Raw genomic sequence first — 24,021 nt, forward strand, 5'->3', positions numbered from 1 at the left:
CAGCCATGATTCACGCCTCTTGCTCCGGTAGTAAAAGCAGACGAAAAAAGGAAATAGAAGACAAGCCAACTTTAACACATGTTGAGAAGAAACAGAATTCTTCCTCTGCCTTGAGTGACCCCATCTTCCCCGAATCCAAAGGACCACCCTGTGCTGTGGATGATATTCTCCAATCCGTGGGGAACCCTCTTTTGTAGTTGTTGAACGCCGTTGAAAAGACTGATTTGATTGTTTGGGTTTTTTGTTGATTCTTTTCGTCGTTGCTGATTATGATGTAAAAATTGGATTTCGTTTGTTGTTGCAGTCGCGGTAGAAGTGATAAAGATGTTCTACCTACCACGTGGTATCTTTCCCGTTGAAACCGGTCCGAACCCCCTTTCCCCTGTGCCGTTCCAGCTCTTTTGCGCGTTTGACGACTCCACCCCAGAATTTTGGTCGAATTGATCATGATAACAGTAAATAGAGATAACCGTTCAAATTATAATTGTCGATCAGTTGCTGCAGGTGCTGCCGCTCTCAAAGTTGTGACATCCGCGCTCGTGACGCTTCATGTTGCTGCGGACGCTGAAAGCCTTGCCGCAGCCGGCGTGTGGGCACTTGAAGGGCTTCTCGCCGGTGTGGGAGTGGCTGTGGATGCGAAGGGATGAAGGGCGGGAGAAGGCCTTGTTGCAGATCTGGCAGATGTAGCGGTCCTGGCTCTGGGGGAAGGATGCCGCGGAGGAAGGGGAGATGTAGTGGTGATGTTGCCACGGGTTGGTGCCGTTGGGGCCCATGCCGACGGGAACGGGGGCCATGGGCGGGAATTGTTGAGGGAGAGGGCGCTGGTAGTAGATGCCAGAGATCTGAGCCTGAGGAGGGGTGTGCTGCATGGGAGGGTAGTAAGAAGCCGCCATGGGGTTGTGGGCAGGCATGTAGGCAGGCGGGAACGGTTGAGCCTGGGCGTATGAGCCTTGAACGGGCACTCTTGGGATCATGGGAGCCATGTGGCGGTGGGCTTCGGCTTCCAGAGGCGGCGTGGACTCATAGTAGTAGTTGCTTTGAGGTTGGGAGACGACGGAAAGCTGGCTGACGGATCTCGTTGAGGGAGAGTTGTAGCCATCGAAGGAGGCGTCGGAGCTCATGGGAGGCGTCGGAGGAAGTCCGCCGCGGCCATAGTGAGAAGAGTTTGGTCTCGTCTCAGGCTTTTGGGAGGATGCTATGCGGGAGGTCAGTACTCTGTTGCTGTTGTCCGTTGCGCTTTCCATCCTATCCGTACCTTGCTGGGGAATCTGAGGGTGCGTCTCGGATGTGGGCGAGCCCTGGTCTGCGAGGCCGAGGAGATTTGAGATGGAGGGGAGAGAGCACTTTGATGTCTCGTCCATGGGAGGCGATGGGGGAGGTTGAGGCGGTTGGACGTATCCGTAGTGTGCGCTTTGCTGAGCAGCGTACGGGTTCGATATTAAAGCGCTCGCCATTGTTGCTGATTAGAGTTTTGAAAACTTTGAAGTGTGCTTGGTGCTTGGTTGCGTGGTGTTGTTACTCCTTTCCTTATAGTTGTCTTCGGTCTTGTCGTCGATGAGTTGATGACAGAGTTGGTTGATTGATGTGGTGATTGGTGGTGATGGTGTGGTAGGGGGTCGTTGAATATTAAGAAACACAACAGGTATTAGATGTAGAGTAGTGATTAGCCCCAAGTGCCAGCTGGATACTAGAGATTGATTTTGCTTCAGGAGTTATTCGAGATTCCAAGTCGATGAGGGGGAAGGGGAGGGTGGGTAGTTTAAGTATGAAATGGCCTGGCGAAAGAAGCTTGTTGGTGGGTGGATGGAGTAGAGGTGGCAGATGGGGGAGGCAGGTATATCAGATCTCCCGAAGCAGAGTGGAAGGGGTGATCAAGCGTAAATCCACACGATGATCCCTGGACGATGAGATGCCACAATCGCCTGTCACAAATTGTGTGTGGGTCAGAGGCAGAGAGAGTGGGATAAGTCTTGGGACCGTTACGCCAGGCCTGGGACCAGACGAGAGGCGGCGACGACGGGGGTGTGCGGTTCTGATGGTAGCTAAGCAAGGGTCAGTCCAAGGTCCTCGTCTTGGGTCATCTACGGAGTACGTACTACCCAGTCGTACTGCGAGGTTTAACGACAAGGGGAGGAAGACGGGGTCATCGGTACTAGGTAGATGAGACCGGGGGCCGTGAAGAGGGAGGAGGGGAGGAGAGGAGAGGAGAGGAGGTGGAAGAAGACAACGGGTACGTAGCAGAGACAGGAAGAGACTGAGAGAAGCACGAGCACGATGCCTGTCTCTCGTTATATCTGTAGCCTGGCTATAGCGCCTCCTGGATAATGGGATGACGGGGCAAGGGTATACATGGACGGTTTCTCTTACTTGGGGTGCATCGGGGGGGATCCTGAGCGATGCTGGTTGTGTGCCTGAATCACAACCAGAACAACAACGATCTCGAGTCTGGCGTGGGCAGAAAGAAAGAGTCGTAGTGTATCCGTATGTCTACATGGTAGGAGTAGTAGGTAATGGGTGTATCCGTGTTGCTGGCTGGCTGGCTGGCAGCAGTAGCCGGGATTGCGGGTGAGATCGAGGGCGACTGACCCCGTCTAGGATCAACGTCAATGGGATCGCTCGAGGTCAAACGGTCACTGGTTTATGCAACGGCAGGGTCTGTTGCTCAAGAGCACACCCCAGCCGTGTGTCCTGGCTCGTAGTCAGGGCCCTGCTCTGAACGCCTCTTCCTCCTTCTCCCACACGGGAATGTACTGAGAGAGTCCCCTACATGTCTTGACCACACGCCCTCTTACTCTCCTCGCTCTCTCTCCTCACAAACTCTCATGCTGCCGGCACACCCTTGACCACGCCTCCCCGGCTCCCCCCTCCCACGGCCATGGTGCGTGGGCCGCCAGACTAGCAAGGGCTAATCCGAATCCAGTGCTGTTATGCATGGCACCACTCGGGCCACCATTTCCTAATCTGGATCTTGCTCCCGTTCCGAGGACGGGGCAGTCTAGGATGCTTGACCCCTGTCCTGTCATGAAGGCTTGTGTGTTTGGGACGGAAGCCCGAGGGGTTGGTGTAGAAGGGAAGAAGATCAAGAGGCACGATGAGAGAGAGAGATGTTCGTTATGGACTGTGGTGTTCGTGGACTGGGGTTGCCTGCTCCGCACACACTGCTCCGCACACACGCACGCACTTGAGACGAGCAACGACTCTGTGCCTGACTGACGTCGGGGGGCGTGCGGCGTGTGACGCCCCAAGAGCTTCATCAGACCCTGCCAGCCCTGTGCTGCGACCGGATTGTCGAGGTGATCTTATGCCGTTCGTCGCTTCTGCCTCGAATGTGCAGATGCCAGAACGTCATCCCAAGGCTGCGAGACTTCAGAGAGGAGGGGGGAACACGGTGCTTCAACGTGCCGTGCTGGGTCCCATGTTCGGATGACTGGTGTCTTTGTTCCAGAATCGTCCTGGAGTGTTGATTTGCAAGTTGCCCATGATGCAGATTGTCAGATCCAAACTTTGCTCAATGTGCCGACGACGCGAGATGATCCTAATCTTGTCTCAACGGCTCTTCCCAGCATAATGAGTTGTTTCTCTACTACTATGATGTTCGGCCGCGCATCCCGGGGGGGGGCATACGAATATCAATACACCGGGGGCACGGAAGAACCCCTTCCCAGATCATGGGACATGAACTGCAACAATATTCCGGATGTACTGCAGGGCTGAGAGGCATGAGTGGCAAGCATTAAGGCCCGGATGCTGTTTTGATTGACGCTCATCACGGTGCTCTCAAGACAAGCTTAATGATAAAAAAGAGTTGACGGGCTGGGAAAGCGGCCTGTTCTTGGCATCTCATGCGGAGTCGTCGGGATGAAAGAGAGAAACGGCACCCAAGACGTTGCGTTGCGTTGCGTCAACTCATATGAGAGCCGTTTTGTGCAACGGCAACAGCCGGCCAACTCTGGACGACAACTTTTTGACAACTTCAGACAACTGTGCGTTGCAACCTTCAGGCAGTTGCCGCTTGGCGATGCCGACCAACTAGTACCGAGTGCCAGAGTTGCATACCGGAGTGGCATTTTGGCCATTCACAATTTAGCCACGAAAATCGATGTGTGAATGATTGACCGTCCGCGAGGCTTTCGGGTCGGGCATCAGTTCGAATTGGATGGAGCAGAAACTGTTCAAGTTGAGTTCAGCCCAGGCAAGTCGGCCCCAGTGATCCCATATGATCGCAATTCAACATCACGCAACGCACCCCTAGATAGAGTTTATCACTGCAGCCCAACTCGACTCGGGGGGCGGTTGGCTTTGTGGCACCCAGGGAAAAAGCCGCCAGCGAAGCTCTCCCGTAGTCGCCGCAAAGCTCCTGGTCTGGCGTCTGCCGCTAGGTTCGGCGCCGTCGACATCGCTTGCAGCGGCGGCCGTGCGAAAGGGTTACGCACGTCAAGTTTGAAGGTAGCTGTCAGCGACTCGTTAGCCTCCTCTATTGGGCCCTGCTTGCTGCTTGTTGCTGTTGGATCGGTGTGCTCTGACATATCTCCATCTTGTCTTTTCTCCCCCCATCTTGGTTGTGGGCTTTTTGCGAGGGGATCGGACGGCGGCGGCGTCAAAGAGACGGCACGGCATCGATAGGGGAATGGGGCATCAGGGGCGCCGGGACACTGTTTCTTGGAGGAGGAGGAGGGGGAAAGACTCCATATTGGCATGGCATGAGGGTGTGAGAAATGTGAGATGTGTGAAGGGAGTGGAAAGGAAGGGGGGGGGGGGGGGCAGGGAAACAGACAGTCGGAAACAAAGGCTAATTTCAATATGATCTTCAGTTTAGCTCGGGCTCCAGGAAAGCCCCCCTCGCTTGCGCAGGGTGGCTTGAACCTTGCAAGGACAGGGTCGCAGGTGAGGAAGAGATGAAGTCTGGTCTTTGGCGTCGGCTCTTTCTCTCCTTCTGCCCTCTCTGCTCGGATTCTCGCTCTCTGAGTTTGAACGGCCCATGGGTGTGCGCATGTGTGTTGTGTGGTCATCGTCTTGGCCTGGTGCTTGCTTTCCCAAAACATTTGATCCCCCCCGGGCCCCGGCCATGATGTCTCGCACATACCCTGTCCTCTGCAAGGTGCCTATGCCTTTCTCTGGCTCCTACTGCCCTGGTTCAAAAGGAAGGGGTCCGTGATCGACCTAGAGACGAGGGTTGGGAAAGATGGGAGGAAAAGGGTTTGGGAATGGAATGGGATGCAGACGGAACGGCAACGGAGTTACAGGGAAAGGCCCGGGGTCAAGACTCAAGGGGGGCTGGGGAATCCCTAACTTGTGAGGGCCAAGGCATGAAGAAGGCCTCGAGTTCCGAGAGCTTCTCAGGCACAATTGTGCAACAGAATGGCATCGGATGAAGCGGTGACTCGTCCGTTGTTGCTTGCCAAAGACCAAACGACAGGCTCCGTCACGTCTTGTCCCGCCGATGTCGTCCCAAGTCTTCCGCCGTGACAGCTCCGGTCGCTCTGATATTTTGCGACTGCTTTAATATGCTTATGGCAGCAGTGCCCTCCATCCTCATGTGTGTGCATGGGTACCAGTTATTGGGAGTGAGTGGTCGTTGTTGATCAGAGTTTCGGAGTGGGTGTCTGTGTCTGCGACGACACTGATAGAATTTGCATTCCCGTTTGCATTTTGCATGTCTGCAACTCTGCATTTTGCCATGTATGCTGCCCTGTGACAGAAGAGCCTCCCTGAGACTTGACGACAACTTGGCATGGCACTTGGAGAAACGACGACCACGTAATACCCTCCCCAGACCCCAAGAGGCTTGAGGCTTGCCTTGGTACGCTTGCAAGGCTCGGGGAACGGGGGACGGGGAAACGGGGAAACGGGGGAACGTTGAGACAAAGTGCAGAACTTCAGACTTCGCTTGAGAAGATGGCTGGCGACGGCGTCGTCTAGTGTCTCCGTGTCAAACTTCGCGAACGACTTTAGCGTCCTAGCACGTGAAGAAGCAGAGACACAGTGAGAGACACAAACACTTTCAGTGTGCCAGTGAAGACTTTCTCCCTCGGTCAACACTATATTAGTAGACGTAGACGGGCCGTATGTGACGAGAGGACTTGTGAGGCTTGCGTGGCTTAGAGGAGGGACCGTCCGGCCGTTGCTTGCTTTTTTCCCGCCACCGGTGTCCATGGCCCATGTTCCCAGACGAAGCCATCACCAGAAACGAAATGGAATGGCTACCGCTATGCCGCGTGCTAACACCGAACAAGTTGTCTGTTCCGTTGCGAAGCACGCTAGACTCACACCAGAACCGCCATGGAATCCTTTAGTGGTTGTGCCAACGCCTTGCTTGCGACTGGCACTTGCACATTGCTGGGCCGCTGGCCGACACAATGCAACGATGAGCCCGTCTACACTCTATCGCAGTCCGTCCGCATCTGAGGGTACTATGTCCAGTATGCTGAGTGACGACTCTACGAACGAGAGTCTGCTCACTTAACCCTGCTCTGCCCTGCTGCACCATGCTTGCGGATGAAAGTCCCGCTGCAGCGCTGCAGCGGGCGCGTCGTTGCTCACCGTTGTGGGATGAACCCCCCCCCCCCAATCTCCATCTCCCATCGGTGTAACATCTCGTTCATTCGCCAATCGGCAGCAGCTGGTTGTCTCCCCCGCCGTGGGGAGAGGATCGTGATGGGCGAGAACCCAACATCACGATAGTCTCTTGGCCGTCCGTGGTGTTGGTTAACCCCCTCGAAGCTACGTAATTCCCCTCAATCTCTTTGTGGCTGAGCAATATCTTGGAGCCTCGAGATGGGAAATGAAAGCTAGACAATAAACTTTGAGAGCAACACGCAGATGTTGAAGCGGTTCGTAGAGAGTTCGTGAGCCTTGCAGCGGCTGCAGATCGCCGGGAGGCCGGCCACCCACGTACGTCCCTGGTATCCGTACGGAGTACTCGTTATTTCTTTATTTTCTTGATTAATCTTTTTTATACTTTGGCTAGGCTTGACGAGCATCTGCCACCGACTCAGCACCCGCATGAAATCGTAAAACCTTGGAAAGGTATTTTGTTTCGACGGAATTATTCTGCCCCCGTCACTCTCCAACTTTTACAACCCCAGCGTCCGATCCCGTTTCTCGTGTCCTTCGGTCAAGATCCTCGCGACGGGCGGGCGACGATCTCTCCTCTGCCCTGCTCCCGTGGTCCCATGTCGTCGGAAAAGCACGAGAAGGAGGTCCCCCATCCAAAAGACATGGACCGCAAGTCCCGTGATCGGGCTTTGAACTGACCCAGGTCCTCGGGCTTTGAAGCTCTGCTAGCGCGGGCCTGGGCATCTTCCCACCCCAGCACGTCCGACCGTCCGCCTCCTCCGCCGTATCCTGTCAAACGGCAACTTCCTGGGATCAGTCAGATCTCTCTGCCTCTCCGTCTCTCTTGCTCTCTCTCTCTCTCTCTCTCTCTCTCTCTCTCTCTCTCGTGTGGACAAGGACTTCCGCGGGTGAGCGATAGGTCTAGGCTTGCCTGAGCTTAGCTGGTGCCAAATGAAACGGCGTCCATCCAGATCGGGTGCAGCGTGTGGCGTCCGCCAGACCTTTCGTATCGACGTATCCCTTCTTTTTTGTCGTCGTCCGTCCCCCGCGCGCATGCAAAGCTGCTGCGTGTCGACCCTGCAGTATGGGGTACCCTACGGCGCGAAGCGGTCGTACTTCGGAGCCTTTCTTGATTGTACCAGTATCGTCATATGGGAGCACCCCCCATATAGCCCTCTTTTTCGATTCCCTAGACTGAGAGCGGCAGGCCGTGCGATGGTATACGCAGCCAGCCTAGGTGAGGAGGGTGGCAGATGTACCCGTCCATCCAGCGGTAGCGGTTGGACGCCTAAGCAAACCAAACGCTGGGCCTTTTTTGTATTGGCAGTCCGGCTATTCGTAGTGATGGAACGTGGTAGGTAGATCGACCATCCTCTCCGAGAAGTGAAGTCTGAAGACGGGGACTCGGACCACGGTACAGCTCGCCCCGATGTAGCTTGCACGAGCAGTCATCATCCACGCAAGCAGATCTGTGAATGGGATCAACTGTGCCTCTCTAGGTAGGTAAATCACCTTTAGGCGTTAGCCTTCAACAACAGTCTGGACCAATCTTGTCTTTCCAGCTCACCTGTCACCGACCAATCTCCGGGAAGGGCTGGACCTTGGGCTGGGCTGGTCCCCCTCGACCATCAACCCACCCCCCCTTGTCCAAGACTACCTCTAACCGAAGGGCACTAACGCAGTGTCCGCGCGGTGATCGTCTTCGAGTGCCTCGGGTATTGTCCCAAAAAACACTCTCTTGGTAAACCTTGGTCAGCAGGAGCGCAGGTTGAGCACGTTGTCTGCCGCGGCGCCGCCGCTACCTCTGGCTGGGTACCGTCGTGCCGATCTCGAAGAATAACCCAAGCACCCGGACGGGAAGTTGATCCAACCATGACGGCCGATGATGTCGTTGCAGCCGGCACTGCGTCCTCTTGGGCAACCCCGGTCGTGAGTTTTCAATGGCAACTTGCAAGATCATCCGGAGAATTCCAGGACAATGCCACGGCCGTGGATACAAGAGACGATTCTCACTCCATTGGGCGCGTATGGTTGTTAACGACGGCGATGGGGGTCACAGGGCCTCCTTATCCAGATTAGAGCATGGGGGTGTCACCGCCTACACTACATCATCACCATCATTGTCATCATCATCACCACCCAGTATACGTACGCGTTCTCAAGTCTCACCCGACATATCAATGTTTGGAATAGCAACCCCGCGAACACTTGGCTCTTGCGGAGAAGTGCCATCCGGATCCCCTCTGCTGTCAATCATCGGTCAACTCTAAAGTCAAACAATGGCAGCTGCCTGTCTTGCAACTCATAGTGTGCCATGTGCGCTGCTTGGCGCATGCAAGATCGTCCCTGAAGCACGAGTGGTGTCACGGAAACGGGCAGCCGACCGATGTGTGTGTTTTGGTACGGGTTGTGCTTCAGCCTTCAAGGACCATCAATGCCGGTCGCGAATCCGATTCCTCGGCCCCTACCTGATTTTTCATTGCCAGTTGCAGATCATCCATCACACCGACCCGCTCGCTCACTCACCAGGGGTGAGAGGATGAGTTTGTGCAGAGACGAACGGGCCAAGATGGCATAGCAGTACTCCGTACTCTGTATGTAAGTATAAACTGATGGCTGGTAGTAAGACAGGGCTCAATCCTGGTTGCGTCATGTTTCTTGATACTTGCCCCCCCATCACACACATATATCCGTATTCGAACATAGGAGCACATAAAGACGCGCTACAGTAGCTCTCCAGAGTATTATGTAAAGTCTCACCAGTAATCACAAACACAAAAATTCCAGCCCTGCACCACATGGCCAACATGCTAATCGCTCATGGCAGACACGAGCTGTAAAGACACTACGCAACTGCCGACCGCCTGGGCGTCGCGCACTATTGTAGTAGGTTTCGTCGTAGTAACGCGCCGGCAGCCTCGTCTCCAGCAAAGCCACTCGGCACTTTTAACGACGAGGACGGTAGCGTCCAAAGAGCTCGGAATCGGAGCAACTTTTCGCGAACATAAACCCTAGGTGCAGGGCGCCGTCTCGATTACCACCCAAAGTCAAATTCGGGTCCTCCTCGTATGAAGGTGTCTCGAAACTTTGATCTCGAGATACAGGTGAGCGTTGCCTTCACTAACGTCGACCCTGGACTGGTAAATGTAATAAGTGTAATGGGATCGATGATGTCGCCCTCTTCAATCCCGCCGCCAGCGCGCGTCTGGGCCAATATATCCCATGCCTGGTACCGGTGCAACGGGCGTCACCAGATTCTCCTCCGACCTCTCTCCGCGGCAGGTTCCTTTCGAAGAGCGGCAGGGACGCTGATTGGGATGGCGGGACCCAGACGCGGACGAGGGCGTAGAGAGGATCTGTCGATCAGCACAGGGGTGACCATCCGCCCAAGCCCAACCCTTGGCCCTCATCCCATCAGCTTGCTTTTTGGGAACCGGTCCCAAAGTATGTTGTGATTGCTCCACTATCGCCATCCATCTTCACCCTCTCTTAATCGCTCAACAAGAGTCGGGAGTTCCAAACGAGAGGATTATGACGAAAACGGCGTGAAGGAGAGAATGCCGCTAGTTGAAGGGGAAATGAGGCTCAAACCTCAAACAAATTTAGCAAGACATGTTGAAGACCATGAGAAATGTGTCTTTAATTGCAAAAAGGGCTCTAGTTTATCCTTCTTTTCGTCGCCCGGTCTCGCCTCGTAAATCATTTCCTGTTGTTCAAAGTCGAGACTCTTCCCTTTCAACGCTCGATCAACACAGCTTGTCCCCTTTGGCTAAGCCCCTAGAACATCTGTGGAACGACAAACCACCCCTGGATCCCCTACTTGGCCACTCCTTCAACCACATTGAGATTTCCGAGAGTGGGGGAAGAATAAGATGGGAAGAAGAAGCACAGGCCAGAGCTTGCTCCCCCCGAGAAACGTCGGCCGCTGGGAACAGCTCCATTGGCAATTCGAGATCGGAGCCAGCTCCTACCATCGTAAGCCCTGAGGACCGAGGTTTCTGCCCATGGCGGCATTGAGAATGGCCCATCTCGAGAGATTTGGTAATTCAACTCTCACAGCTTAATAAGACGGCTAGTGCCTCCTGCGACTGACGCGGAACAAGCTCGATTAGATCTCGCTTCGGCCCCAAAAGAAGCGTCAGATTTGTGCGGATTGGAAAGACGACTAACCGAGAGTTTCGGCTAGAGCTGTGGCGGCCGGGCATCATCTACGGCGTCCCTTAGTCTGAGAGATGTAGAGAAATTGAACTGCCGTTCTCCCAAAGCCACATCACACAAACTTCCGACTACAGGAGCTGTAGCTTGGTTTTCCTGGTCTCTACTGCAGTCTGCAGTCTCTCGAGCGAAATTTAATTGATCCTAAAGCGAACCGATATGAACCTTCCCAGACAATACGGATAGACAGTAGGTAAACCTACCCTGCCGTGCCTCCTGCTTCATCTACATGCCCCCCTCCCTCCCTACCAGCACCGTGTTCTCTACTTGGACCTTCCCTCTACCCGGTCGGTCATCCCATTGGACGCCTCTCTCGAACCCTCCCGAAAGTTCCCCTACGCACACGGCCGGATCCAACGGGTGTGAAGAAGACATGGGGCTTGGGTACGGATAGAACAGAAAAGCAGAGGCCCACGGGACAATCCTGTGATCTCCAGCCTCCGCGACGATCAACTAGGATTCCCCCTGCCCTGCCAACACACTCTTTCTTGACTGGACGACCCGAGAAGAACCACCACGCGAAGAGATGCAACCTCTTCTGAAAGCGTCCTAGATGAACATTGAAGAACCGTGGTCGAATGGGCTGGCTGGTCTTCTTGGATACCCGGAAACCCGTTCTTTACCCATCACGCTAAGAGAAAAAAGTAGGGCCCCTTGTTTAGAAGGGATGGGTCAAGATCATTCGTCGACTGGGAGCACTTTTGCTGCCCATCTCGCGGGTCTATCAAACTCTCGCAGGCCTTTTGGGAGTTTGGAACTGGCACTGATGTTGTGTTCTGTTCTCTATCTCTCTCCCGTCGACTGACCGTCCAACCAAATTGCCAATCCTGGCCATCTGCATGTACCCATCTTTGTCTCTCTATTCTCTCCACCACGGGATTGGGTTACCAGATCCGTGGCCCTCGTCGACGAATCCTCCTTGGCTTTTCTCCTCCTTACCAGGTTTCCAGGCCAGTCGAGAACGCTGGTTAGCCTTCTTCCCGTGCTTCCGCCTTGCCCCTGGGGGCTTTGGGGACTCTCCTCTTTTGGGTTTGGGAAACAAAATGCCATCAGCCATACTTTGAGTAGCTCTGTGACACACAGACACACACCTCGATGAGGCACCCCCAGTCTCCCTACCAGAGCCTAGCCGCTCATCTCTCCAACGTCGCTTGGTGGACAAACATTCCAGTGGACGACATGTTGTCTCTTCCTTCAGACCAATGATGACCTCGCCCTTGCAGAATTATGGTTTTGAAACCGCCATCATTCGAATCTGCCTGCCATGTTCTTCTTCTACTGCTTTTTTGTCTTTTCCCATGTTCTCCAAACGGGCGCTGCGAGTTGAACGATTCAGAAGCCTGGAATTTTCTCTCTCTCTCTCACTCAAATTTCTATTAATAACGCCCAGCAAACCTGTCAATGCGATGAGATTGCCCAATCTGGACCATGTCCGGGATGCGATGTCCAATTATGTTTCTCGTTGTTTATTTTGCTTTTTTTTTTTTTTTTTTATCAGTTTGTCTCGCCGCCCTGCAACGCCAACGACAATGGCTCTCTTTTTCGACGTTTCCCCCGAGTGTCTCTTTTGGCTCTTTTATTCATTTCCATTTCATAACTGTTGTACGCGTTCAAATCTCCGCCACAGGCTCACACCATGTCGACTCTCTGTCATGCCGGCTGGTTCCCTCCATGCAACGGGGGCAGATCTCGACCCGACCCAGAACGAGCGGGGGGGTTGTTTCCTTCAATGCTGCTGCCGTTGAACGGGAACATGGGGAGTGGCAGGCGGCTGAAGGATGCAGCGAGATGCAACGAAAGCCACGTCGATGACCAGCACATGCTTCTCCCGTGGAATGCCGTTGCTGGGATTGATGGAAAAGCCAGCAAATGGCACGCACGCGCTTGTACCGTTCAAACTGCAACCAACCCTCACGTCGAACGGTGGTGCGCCCGTTATCAAAAGCTCGAGGCTTCATCGCCCATGTGCCTTTATGCCGTCCTCGGTGCTGCTACAGCCACCAAGTGAGTGAGTGAGCAGCAGCAGCAGCAGCAGCAGCAGCAGCCCGTCGACAGACAAGATGCAAGATGGCTGGCTGTCGGGTAGCCTGCAGTGCAACGCAAGACCACCGAACAGACCCCAGCAACTCTGGTCAGTCACCCTTTGGATGCGTTCTTCCCCATCCCGCTCAACGCGCAAGCCGGAAGGAGACAGAGGGAGCACGCTGCGAGCTTAGCTCGTATGTCACCATGGTCTCATGGATTGGTTCCAGCTATGATTTCCGTACCTCGGTCTCTGCAACTACTCCGTATTGTTGCTCCCGGTCAAAGTTTGCCGCATCGGCCGGGGACAAGAATACCGGTACCAAGGCGCGCGGCCTGGAGAGCATGGGTCACTTGGTTCGCATTACACAATACGTACGGTAAAGTACGGTAATGTTTGCCTGTCAAAAGAGAATGGTTGTTGCCAGTTGGTCCAGCTACATGTCCCGAGAGCAATGCCAAGATCTCCGCCGGCAAAGTCTGCAGGCCGTCCAGACTCGGGGAGGCGGACGGACTTCCATGTTGCTGCATTTGCCGTCCTCCGCGCTGTGCGATATCACCAAAGTGTACCTCTCCCTTCAGTTGCCAATGATCGACTCTTTACGAATACACCCAAATGAAAGAAAGTACGCGTCCGACAGACATGCAAATCCGTATAGCAGAGGCCCTGCCTCATCTCAACGAGTCGGCCGCAAGCGGGCCTTGCGGGGAACCGCAATACGACAATTCAGAGGAGTTGGAACGTTGATGACTCGCAAGCCACATGGCTTGAGAAAAGGATCTTCCCTGCCTTCATTCATTGAGGCTAGACGACCGTTTGGGAACTTCTCAGAAGGGATATCCCCCTCACCTCCAGCCCTCCTGTCAACAGGAATGCAGGCGGACTGGCGAAATGAGCCCTTTGCTGCTAAGCCAGTCCCCGGACCCCTGCATGTGGTCCCTATATCGGTCTTCTACTAAGAGTCAAAAGAATACACCGGCGTTCCGGTTTGCTTTTTTTGACAGCCGCCTGACACAAGACGACAAAAAAGAGCAATAACAACGTCAGGAATGGGCTTCTCGTCCGGTGAACGGGGCTTCTGGTGTATATCGATATTGCGAATCTACACCAGCGGTTCGCTGCTCATGAGCAACCTGTGTCGTTGCCTGTGTGACACCCCTCGGAGCGGTTGGGTCGACTCAAGGGTCAATGTCCGAGGGCTGAGACGGAAACATGCAGCTTGCAAGAAAGGGCAACTCACGAGGGTCCCAATCAATATCGAGAGGGTACCATATGCGAGGCAAGGCACACTCAAGGAGGCTGGAGCACCAGCACCACTGCACCAGTACCAAGCACAAGCATCAAGCAGAAGCACCAGCACGAGCCTGTCTGTCCCGAGTTGTCGGGCGAGTTCCGGATATTGCCCAATGGTCCTTGCTGACCACAAACCGGCTCCGAGTGGGAGAAGCATCTCTTCGAGACAAAAGCAGAAGAGCATGCATACTGGGATCCCCCCCTCTATCAACCTATCCCCAAATCGACAACTGCATCGTGGACTTGGGTCTTCTTCCCCTGCCCTCTTGGCCTTTTCCCATCCCCCTCAAAAAGCAAAAACAAAACGCACCCCCTGATGCCGCCTCTCATCGGTGTGCTTGACGTTACACGGCACTAGGGTCTCAAGTCCCACCGATCACCGTCCTGAATAATTACCTTGACGTTGTTCATCGCGGGCGAGGCTCCGTCTGTACCGAGCCTCTGGGGCCCTCCTTCCTGGCAACTGGGAACAAGGCATCTTGGACACCGGACAAAGATTGGGTAAAAATTGGAGTCGTATGTCAAATGGTGACGGGCGAGCAGAAAAAGATCCCAAGAGGAGAAAGCTTCCATTACGAACTCTCAACGTATCTGCCTCGGTGGACTCTATTCGCAGGGAACTGCGTTAGCTTCAGTGGATGCATATCCAGAAAACCCAGTCCACAGTCCACACATCCTATTCATCCATTCATCCATCCATCCATCCATCCATCCATCCCCCTACTCAACCAATACGCCAGGATTTCGAAGCAAAGGGGTGATCCCAGCAGAGACACGTTTTCCGTGACCGTTTGTGGGCTCTTTGAAGCGTTGCGTCCACGATACGTACTATGCAACCCACTGCAAATACGATCACCACTATTGACCGAGAAAAGGAAGAGGAGACGCAAAGGCAGGTTCATGACACAAACGGGAGGGCTCCGAGTCGAGCTCAACCTCGATTCGGCGTACTGCTGCTGCTCCCCTCTCCATATACCCTGGCAAGCAAAGAAAAAAGAGGCAGCGAGGCAGTGCTTGCATACGTATCGAAAATCGTGGGACTGGGGGGTAAGCTGTGAGGTTCCGCGATTCAAAGGATCATTTCCCAGGATCTTGCAAATCGCAGGCGTCTTCCCGATTCCCCGAAGGCATAATACCGAGGAAACTCAATATTCGACGAGGGGAGATGAGCATGTTCAGTGGGTGGGAACGGCGAGATACATCGCGGTGACAAAAACCCTCCGAGAGAACAGAATGGCGCTGCCGTGGCCCTGGTGTCCTGGTTGAACACAACCTGACCGAGCGGATCCAGCAGTCTGGAGTCTGCCGTCCACCGCGCATGCTGTCATACAGAGTCCACTTGAAGGGGGGTGAGGGGGTGAACTTGTGAAGTCCGGGTATTTCCTGGAAGTTACTCTTCTTCTTCCAAGAACGAAACAAGTGACGATCAGCATCCTTCGAGCCCTTCATCCAACCTTCATTCCAGCAGATAGATGAACCACCTCGTCGTAACCTTCGTAAGCCCAGTACCAACCATGCGTACTGACATCAACTCTGTCCCGCTCAACACTCTCTACAAGATCTCGGCCGGTCTAGCGTCCAAACTGCCCACTCCCCCCTTCGTATATTGAGAAGAACGCGTCCTCGTTGGCCTACCTCGCGAGCTCATGCCTCGAGATCTCCCGTGGGCTCCCCTCTGTCGGCACCCACTAAGAATCCAGGCATCGTGGCATCCCAACGGTCGAAGGCTCGCCTCCTACAGGTCATTAACGTTCATTCCCGCTTGGCACAGGTAATATGGCGCGATTCCCACAAAGCCAAAGGAGCCGGAGAGCGTCAACTCCGCAGGAGGCCCCCTTTTCACCTAGGCATTTTGGCATTTTGGCATTTTGGCCCCCCATCTCTGTGAAGATCCTTGACACCACCTCCTTCGTGCCTACGGGGAAAGGGAATGGGGCAAAATGGAAGTATCCGTATGGAAGACGCCGCATATGCGCTCCGTGGCTGCCGTAACAGAGATCACTTGGGTGATCACCAACGCATGGCCATGGGTGTGTCGGAAAAGTAACCAGCACGTCAACCACCATTGTTCCGGTCCCCGCCTCTTTTCACTCTCCTCCTGCAGACATCTCATTACGCATCCACGTTGTTCTCCTATATCGCTGCTGCTGCTGCTGCTGCTCCTCCTCCTCCTTGGCCACGCCTTAAACGATGATGAACTCCGCTAGAATGCTTCAGGACAAGACTCTAGTCGTTAGTCCAGGAGGCAAAATCACTCAGGACGAGACAGCCGTTGGCGATGATTAAGCACGGAGGAGGGGCGTGTGTAGGACGTAGGTAAAGATGGATACTCCGCAAAGGCTCGTGATATGCAGCGGTGAAGTAGAGAATCCACCACACGCAGACACGCGAGAGAGCCGGACGGAGTTATCCTTCCAACCTTCCATCCTCCTATCAGTCACTTTCTGTCATTCTGCAGGCCTGTAGGGCCAAGTAGAGAGCAGAAAAAAAATTTGTGACAGCCCACAAGTGCGATCGTGCTCGCAAATCTTCGTCGTAAAGAGTGGCCCCTCGACCTCGTCTTGGTTCGGCCCATTGGCCTTTTCCAGTCACAAGTCTCACTGCCGGCTGCGGTATTCGCAGGATATAGCCTCATCCACTTTTACTTGCCTGCCTGTTTTGCCAACATGCCCTGCCTCCAACTGGCTCGGTCTTTTCAGAGGAAGTGGAAGGGGGGTCTCGTTCAAGTTGAGGGTGGGGGCCAAGAATTCGAAGGCCTCTATTTCGTATGCTATCCATACCTCTCTTCCTGTCTTTCATCCTTGATACTATCGCTTCTGGGTTGGTTGTTCCTCTTCGAGTCTCTACCACTCCTCGTAGTTTGGCAACCGAGGCAGTCGTGGAAGAAAGCCTAGATTGTCAAAAGATCCCGTTTCAACGCCCTTACATGCCCTCCATTACCGCGGCCACAGGCGCCACAATCAATGACTCCATGCTTCGAACCTGGAGTCTAGAAGCCTTAGTGTCATGGCAACGTTTACAGGGCTGGCGACGTAAGGAGTGATTGGCGGGAGATGTAAGGCGCGTGTGTATCTGTGTGGTGGCATTTCCATACGTTCCAATAGTCAGCAGCCACACGGCAACAAGCCGAAGCGGCGCGGCAGCAGCAAGTTAGCAACCCCCCAGAGGAGAATCCGGGCCAACGAGACATTCACATCCCGTCAACGGCGGATAGCGGACGGAGGAGCGGGCTGGACGGTTGACGTTGTCAGTGGTGAATTCCAGCACCAACGTCTTTGCGCCCGCTGCTTCATTGCTTTCCCAATCCCGCGTGTTGTCTTCCAACGTCTCCCCATTCCTCCGAGGGGGGGGAGGATGAGGAGGAGGGCAAACGTAATGACCATGACCGGAAACCGTAACGCGGCCCGAGATTAGACTGCTCCCCGTGCTGAGGCAAAGCAAAAGAGGTGTGGTGATTCCCTCACCATGCACGACCGCGGTTGGTGGCGATCCTCTGGTCGTCCGTCAAGCCCAGCCCGTCCCGTCCCATGAATGGTCACCGTTCGAAGTTCGTTTCCCCCCTTCCCGCGCCGCTGTGCCGCAGACGCGCCTTTTGGCCTGGACATTTGAAAGATCGACCCGGAAAGGGGTCATACGGCGCTCCGAGCTTTCGTCGTGGGAAGCGGCTACGCGGCTGCGGGTTCCCCTTGACTTGTCCCCTGCGCAGTGCATCACGGGCCTGCTGCTTGTCAAGCTTGGGTCTGATGTCGTTTGATTCCGTGCTCGCTCTCCCTTTGGCTGCTGCGCGCGTGTATCCATGTCCTTAGACGTGGGAATGTATGCATATGGACGTCTGGTCTGGGGTTCAGTTCGAGCCAGCAGCTAAATATTGGCGGTCGATCATCCAGTCCAGTCCAGCAGCAGCCAGCTCTTAGACAGCCGGATGATACCCTCGTGCGTCCTCCACCCACCCCTTGGGGATAGAGAGCAGCAAAAAGGGAAAAGCAACAAGGGGCGAGAGATATTGCTCTCCCGAATTGCCCTACAGCGGACGTGCTCGTACATGCAATCTTTTCGAAAGTATTGTTTGCTTCCCGCGGTGCTCCGTGCCCTGTAAATGCATGCTGCATGCGAGCTGCATCATGCAGCTTGCAAGACCCAAGAAACGAACGTTTTGGCGATCCCGCAACGCGGAGGTCACTTCTGTTCTCGGTAGGGCCATCCGGGGAAAAAGAAACGTCTGCTTCAGCCGGAGAGACACTGGAATGTCTCGACTAGAGCGGAGAACGTCCGGGGGTTTGTTAGTTCGTAGTAGGCTGCTGGCCATTGTCTCTCTTGCTCACTTTCCCCCTGTTTCTATGCCTTCGGGCTCTGCTTTCTGCCAACAACTTGCGACTCTGCGAGACAGAGCCAGCGATCATGGGGTTGTGGCGGGATAGCCAAGGACGATATACATGGGTTTCCGCAGGATGTCTCTCTACCACGAAGCGAAGAAGGGGCCAAACCGCTCCCTCGTGGGCGCGGATGTTCTAGCTGCCGTTGTGGCTGACCCTTCGAAGCTCACCAGTCTCGACTAGAAGCCGTCGCTGCTTCGCGTGGCTTGAGACAACCGCGTTTAGAAGAGCAAAATCCCATCTTCGCCTGAAGCCTACGTTCAACGTAGATCGCTTCAAGCCTAGCTCTCTCTTCTTTCGATGACAGGGTCGGTCCTGGGTCCCTCAGAAGAACGCCAGTACGGAAATCGTTTGGCCGCAACGGGGGGAAGCCACGGAATGTCGACGTTCCCCTTGCTCATCAGCTCATAAGACAGTACTCGTTAGTTCTTGACGGGCTAAGACAACACGAGGTATACCAGGCCCGTTTCTCTGTCCCCCGGAAACCTAATCTCCAAAGTCCGAGAGACGAGATGCGATGCCGTAGCACTAATCTAGATCTCGTCCCATCGTGATCACGACGATGTGATAAATCTGGCCGTTGCCCCTCCGAAAGCGGTAGCCTCGTTCCTTGATAGCAAAGCAAAGCAAGCGCAATGTAAACCCCCTTGTCTAACCCTGAACTTTTGGGGTATCATTCATCGGAGGACTATTCCAAGTTGGACAACCACCTCGTTAGCTCTGCCCTTCCAAAGTGTCTCAAAATCGGCGACAACACGGCAAGAATATAGTGAAAGAGAAAGAACAAACCTACCGCCTGCTGAGCCTCCCGAAAGTCCCGCCCGCGCCTCCTTCGTTCTGCGGCTTGCGCTGGACGAAGCGTAGGAGTGCTTGTTTCTTCTTTTCGGGGCTTTTCAAGGTCCAAGAAACCAAGCTGCGTCTCTCTCCCGCAGACGGGATCTCTCTGTGCCCGGTGCTTTCGTGATTCTCGGTTCCCCGGTATGCAAGATGGGCTTGCTGGGGGGGGTCTCAGGCAGGTCGCCGATGTTGATGTGGGCGTAAGGGGGTGCGTAAGAGGTGTGGGTGGCAGTAAGCGAAGATGGAAAAAGCAAATATATCAAGAAAACACCAAGCCTAAACCGCACTGGCCCCAACATCATGAGCTGATGAACGAACCATTCACGGGTAGAATCCGGGTTCAGCTTGTGTCCCGATACCATGTCACCGTGAACAGCACCCCCGGCGCGCGGGTGGGTGCAGAGAAAGATAAACATACAGCGAGAAAGGCAGAGACAGAGAGAGGGCATTCGGAAAAGCAAAATCACATTTCTACATCCGGAATACTCCCCCAAACCACCCGCAGAGCAGCACTAAGAGCGATGACGGCGATGATACCGGCCACCAGCAGGTAGGGAGTGCCCTTACGTCTTTCGTCCCGCCTGTCGTCGAAAAGAATAAGTTGGTGAAGCTAATGCAGCAAATGCCCGCAATCACGTACGTCGCCCATCATGTCTGTCTCAGCGCCATGATGACCGCGCATCGATGATCAGCAAACGTACTCAAGCGCGGCCCCCCTCCCCCGTTTCCCTCCTCCGTGCCTCCCACCCCCGTGGCCGCCGTGCCGCTTCCCCCCCTCACATATCACATAACCCCTACTGATCCTCCTCACAGCGCATCGCCTAGCGTGGGAAAGACACTCTGGCCAGCAAGAAGAACGCACGCTTATGCGGTTGCGGACCGGTGTCCCTCTGAGACATGCAGGCCGGTAAAGACCCGGCACTCGGGCAACTCCCCCCCCCCCCCCCCCCTCCCCTCCCCTCCCTACCCTACCCTTCCATCCCTCTATCACATCACGGACGTCTCATTGAAACAAAAACTTCCTTTGTCATCGGGAGTGATGAGATCATCATGAACAACGGGTGGTAGGACGGGTTCGTCGTCTCTACGGTGAGTTGTAATAAACTCTGCGCTATTATCCAGGGGAGGGGGGTCTCAGTCTCTCAGAGACGACATGCTTACCAAAGGCTTACAACGAAAATCGAAAAGCAAACATTATCCAATATTTCTTGCTATTTCGCCGTTTGTTGTCTCGGGCTCTCGGTCTCGCTTAGAAAAATCTACGAGGGTGGCCCATCATCGATTACGAGTCAAAGGAGACAACATGGCGTAAGGTAGGATCTCGAAGCGATCTGGAATGTGAATTGTCTTGAGCGAAATATGACATGGCTGGCCGTTCTGGCCACGCTGCTTTGGTCAACCCCAGATGTCTTGAACTTCTTCCTGTGTGAAACGAGACTAGAGCAGAACAATGTGCTTGGATGCCACGGGGACCACATACGGTTACAGTAAGTTATTCGTCAACGTGCCGCTCACGTTGGCAACTATTGACGCGCGAGCAACATTAATATGCATGCCGTGTCCGATACAACGAGCTCGGTCATCCTAGAGCTCACAACGTCATTGTACAAAGAGATCAAGACATACTTGAGAAGATGAATATTTGTCTCGTCCGTGATAAAACTACACCTGCGATGCAAACCCCTTATGCAACATGTACAAGTAGCCAACAAAACAATCTACCAAACGCCGTAGCAACGTCTGCATTGAAAATGAAACCCCCAGCCGAGTCCGGCAACACCGTACCGTTCCAATCCAACACCTCTCCAAAATCCATCTTCATAAGTGTGAAAGTCAAGAGTCCCGTCTGGTCATCACCAGGACTCAGGATTGCTGTGTATCAACACCCACAATTACCTCCATCTGAGGATATCCTCCAACTTTTTTCGGTGCCGCCAGAACAAAAGAGAGTGATAAATGAGCAACGACAATAACAACCAATGAATGACCCGTGTGCATGCTATGGTATCTTCGCCACCCAACGCTCTTGTATGCCAACTGAAAAGAAATGATCTTAGACTCTGGCCATGGGCTTACGTCTGATCAGGAACGGACTGGGCATCTCGTCCCGCTCAGGATCCCACACCGCGGCAGGCTCGCCGCCACTAGCCCGACGGTCCGCGATGCGATCCTTGAATGCCCTCTTAGGGCTCATGTTCTCGCCACCAGACATGACAGCAGAGAGGGGACGACCTCCTGCTCGGGCCTGCTGAAGTTCGACCAGCGTTCTGCCCTTGATGTTGTTCTTCGCCGCAACCTTACCAAGGGGCTCTTGATCCTTCTTGGTGGAGTTCTTGCGGGAAAGACCGCCGGGAGACTCGCTGCCGTTTGCAGCCGACAAGTTCGCCGCCGAAGGGATCTTACTCAATCGGCGGTTAGGTGACTGACAGCGCTCACGGAGTCCGCGGCTGAGGTCGGGGTTCGATGCCATGTTGGGCAACGAGGGCAACGTCTTGTTCTGGTTCAAGCCAGTTGCCGATCCTTGAGGCTTGACTCGAGTAATGGGAGCGGTCTTTTGAGACATCAAGACCGGACGGTTCTTGGAAGTGAACGGGTTGTGCTTCGACTTGATGTTGCGAGTTGGGGAGGGAACAATGTCCTCGTCGTCGGATTCGATGTTGATAATGTCACGAGGCACGTCCCACATAGGGTCGCCAGCAGACGCAGCATTGCCTGAGAAAAGGTTCCCGTTGTTAAGCTTGGGCACCTGAGTTCCGGCATGGCGTCTAGGTGACAATGAAAGCGAGGCGATGGCGATGGGTGAGGGGGATGCCATCTCAATATCCATAGGAGTGCCTTGGCCACCGACGAACATGGTTTGGGCTCTGCTGTAGGGGGTGCGAGTAGCCTTCTTGCTCGTGAAAGGACTGTCTGAGGAGATATCGGTGAGATCGGTGCAAGATGAGAGCTCGTCGTCTCCGCTACCGTTACCAACGGAAGACCTCGGGTAATCTGACTTCGTTTGCGATGTTGCGAGATCGAGCGCATGCGTGGGCTCAGCAACCAGGCTAATCGTCTTCTTCTGCAGTTCAGCGTCGACGCGAGACTGGACCTCGCTCTCGAATCGCTTCCGGAGGGCCTCGATTTCCGAGTTGATTTGTCGATCAATCTCGAGACGCGCCTTGACCTCCCACTCTCTTCGCAGCGAGCTGTCAACCTCTTGTCTGACCGAAGCCTTGCCGGCCTCGAAATCGGCCATTCTCTCGTTCAACTCCTTCTCGCGACGGGCCAGTGAATCTTCCTTCTTCTGAACGACCTTGTTGAGCTCAACAACCTCTCTCTCCTTTCTCATCAATCGAACAACAGGGAGGTTGAGCAGCTGCGCGGTGTCCGGGCGGTGGTCTGGGTTGACTCTCAGGCAGTCCTTGATGGTGCCCATGAGTTCACTGGAATAGCAGCTGGGAAGAGGCGAGACCTTGCCCTCCTTGATCTTCTGAACAAGCTGGAAATGCGACTTGGCGTTGAAGGGGGGTTCGCGCGTGCAGAGCTCGTAGATGATGCAGCCCAGGGACCAGATGTCCGACTTGAGGGTGTACTTCTCGGCAGCACAGATTTCGGGCGACATGTAGAATGGTGTGCCGACGTAGGTGGAGGCGAAGTCGTGGGACTGAATCATCTTGGACAGTCCAAAGTCACCAAGCTTGACGGAATTGTCCTCTCCAAGGAACACTGTTTTCAATTAGCACATGTCACGTCGATTGATGGGGCGATGAAACGTACCATTCTCCGGCTTGAGGTCGCGATGCAGAATGGTCATGGTGCCCGGTGGCGTCTTGGGCTTCGATGCTGTGCTGAATAGACCCAGCACATTGCTGCCAACCTCGGGAGGATCGATGCCATAATGGCATCTGTAGAGCGCAGTAACCAGCTGCGAGAAAATGCTCCACACGAATGACTCTTGCGCGCGTTGGCCCTTGACGGCCAAATCTCTGATGACCCGGCCGAGATCGCCATTGCCACAGTATTCCATGTAGAGGTGGAGGTCTTGGGTCGACTTCAGATGTTCGCGATGGTAGTAGCCGACGATATTTTGATGACGGAGAGTTGAGAGGATCTGGAATTCGGCGTGGAGTTGCTCGCGCTCCTTTTGCGACATCTTGAGGTAGCTGATTTCCTTCCGGCACATGACGAGGCTATCGGCCTTTCTTCGAACCTTTCGGATGATTCCAAAGGAACCATGGCCTGTTAGATTGTTTGGTCAGTCAAGAGATTCTTGATCGGTCGCAACGTGAAAAGGTCGTGAATGGGGGTGCCTACCGATTTTCTCCAGCACCTCATACTTATCCGCCTCCAAAGACATCTTGGATACAACACGCAATGAATTTGATTAAAGTGAATCTTTGTATGTATCCATAGAAGTTGAGAGGCAAAGGAAGGCGACGGTCGCGAACCTGCTATGTTAGTATCCGAGCTGTTGGTGGTGGTTGACCGGGAAAGGTGCACTGCAAGTCAAAGCTGTGAACTTGGTTGCATGGGACTAACAAGATCGAGCTCGGGTAAACAACTGGGGGCCGATGCCATGGCAACGACGCTACCGACGGAGCTGAGATAATCCAGCTCCAGCATCCATAGTGGGTCTTTTCCTTATCGATAAGACTGGAGGGGTTCCATGGTGGGGCACCGATGATGAACAAGAAGCCGTCACGTAAGGAAGGTCCCAAGTGGCCCGTGCAGAGGCGACCTCAT

At 54.3% G+C, this 24,021-nt stretch overlaps 7 protein-coding genes across 7 annotated transcripts; 5 read left to right on the plus strand and 2 right to left on the minus strand.

Annotated features, from left to right (window-relative positions):
- Positions 1-491: 491 nt before the first annotated feature.
- BDP81DRAFT_444830 (uncharacterized protein) lies at positions 492-1,454 on the minus strand (the record flags this gene model as incomplete). Its single annotated transcript, XM_060591883.1, has 2 exons — positions 492-1,195; positions 1,256-1,454. The coding sequence occupies 2 exons, from the start codon at positions 1,452-1,454 to the stop codon at positions 492-494; spliced, it is 903 nt and encodes a 300-aa protein (XP_060452319.1).
- Positions 1,455-12,166: 10,712 nt separating this feature from the next.
- On the plus strand, positions 12,167-12,706 carry BDP81DRAFT_19160 (uncharacterized protein). The gene has a single exon (XM_060582412.1). It carries the CDS (start codon positions 12,199-12,201, stop codon positions 12,580-12,582), a length of 384 nt encoding a protein of 127 aa, XP_060452320.1. The 5' UTR covers positions 12,167-12,198; the 3' UTR covers positions 12,583-12,706.
- Positions 12,707-13,086: 380 nt separating this feature from the next.
- BDP81DRAFT_19162 (uncharacterized protein) lies at positions 13,087-13,881 on the plus strand. The gene has a single exon (XM_060582413.1). It carries the CDS (start codon positions 13,186-13,188, stop codon positions 13,750-13,752), a length of 567 nt encoding a protein of 188 aa, XP_060452321.1. The 5' UTR covers positions 13,087-13,185; the 3' UTR covers positions 13,753-13,881.
- A 1-nt stretch (position 13,882) lies between these two features.
- Positions 13,883-14,520, plus strand: BDP81DRAFT_19163 (uncharacterized protein). Its single transcript, XM_060582414.1, has one exon. It carries the CDS (start codon positions 14,006-14,008, stop codon positions 14,426-14,428), a length of 423 nt encoding a protein of 140 aa, XP_060452322.1. The 5' UTR covers positions 13,883-14,005; the 3' UTR covers positions 14,429-14,520.
- BDP81DRAFT_19164 (uncharacterized protein) lies at positions 14,521-15,592 on the plus strand. Its single transcript, XM_060582415.1, has one exon. The coding sequence runs from the start codon at positions 14,612-14,614 to the stop codon at positions 15,350-15,352; it is 741 nt and encodes a 246-aa protein (XP_060452323.1). The 5' UTR covers positions 14,521-14,611; the 3' UTR covers positions 15,353-15,592.
- A 1,115-nt stretch (positions 15,593-16,707) lies between these two features.
- On the plus strand, positions 16,708-17,207 carry BDP81DRAFT_19171 (uncharacterized protein). The gene has a single exon (XM_060582416.1). It carries the CDS (start codon positions 16,854-16,856, stop codon positions 17,127-17,129), a length of 276 nt encoding a protein of 91 aa, XP_060452324.1. The 5' UTR covers positions 16,708-16,853; the 3' UTR covers positions 17,130-17,207.
- A 4,142-nt stretch (positions 17,208-21,349) lies between these two features.
- Positions 21,350-23,635, minus strand: BDP81DRAFT_307407 (G2-specific protein kinase nim-1; the record flags this gene model as incomplete). Its single annotated transcript, XM_060583363.1, has 3 exons — positions 21,350-23,004; positions 23,056-23,517; positions 23,593-23,635. The coding sequence occupies 3 exons, from the start codon at positions 23,633-23,635 to the stop codon at positions 21,350-21,352; spliced, it is 2,160 nt and encodes a 719-aa protein (XP_060452325.1).
- Between the last annotated feature and the right edge of the window lie 386 nt (positions 23,636-24,021).

This window comes from Colletotrichum phormii (genome assembly GCF_030913505.1).
Source record: "Colletotrichum phormii strain CBS 102054 chromosome Unknown BDP81scaffold_1, whole genome shotgun sequence".
NCBI lineage: Eukaryota > Fungi > Ascomycota > Sordariomycetes > Glomerellales > Glomerellaceae > Colletotrichum > Colletotrichum phormii.

Excerpts from the sequence above, each read along its gene's own strand:
- BDP81DRAFT_19160 (XM_060582412.1), top strand. The coding sequence starts at position 12,199 with ATGTCCGGGATGCGATGTCCAATTATGTTTCTCGTTGTTTATTTTGCT.
- BDP81DRAFT_19163 (XM_060582414.1), top strand. The coding sequence starts at position 14,006 with ATGCAGCTTGCAAGAAAGGGCAACTCACGAGGGTCCCAATCAATATCG.
- BDP81DRAFT_19171 (XM_060582416.1), top strand. The coding sequence starts at position 16,854 with ATGCTATCCATACCTCTCTTCCTGTCTTTCATCCTTGATACTATCGCT.
- BDP81DRAFT_19164 (XM_060582415.1), top strand. The coding sequence starts at position 14,612 with ATGGTGACGGGCGAGCAGAAAAAGATCCCAAGAGGAGAAAGCTTCCAT.
- BDP81DRAFT_19162 (XM_060582413.1), top strand. The coding sequence starts at position 13,186 with ATGTTTGCCTGTCAAAAGAGAATGGTTGTTGCCAGTTGGTCCAGCTAC.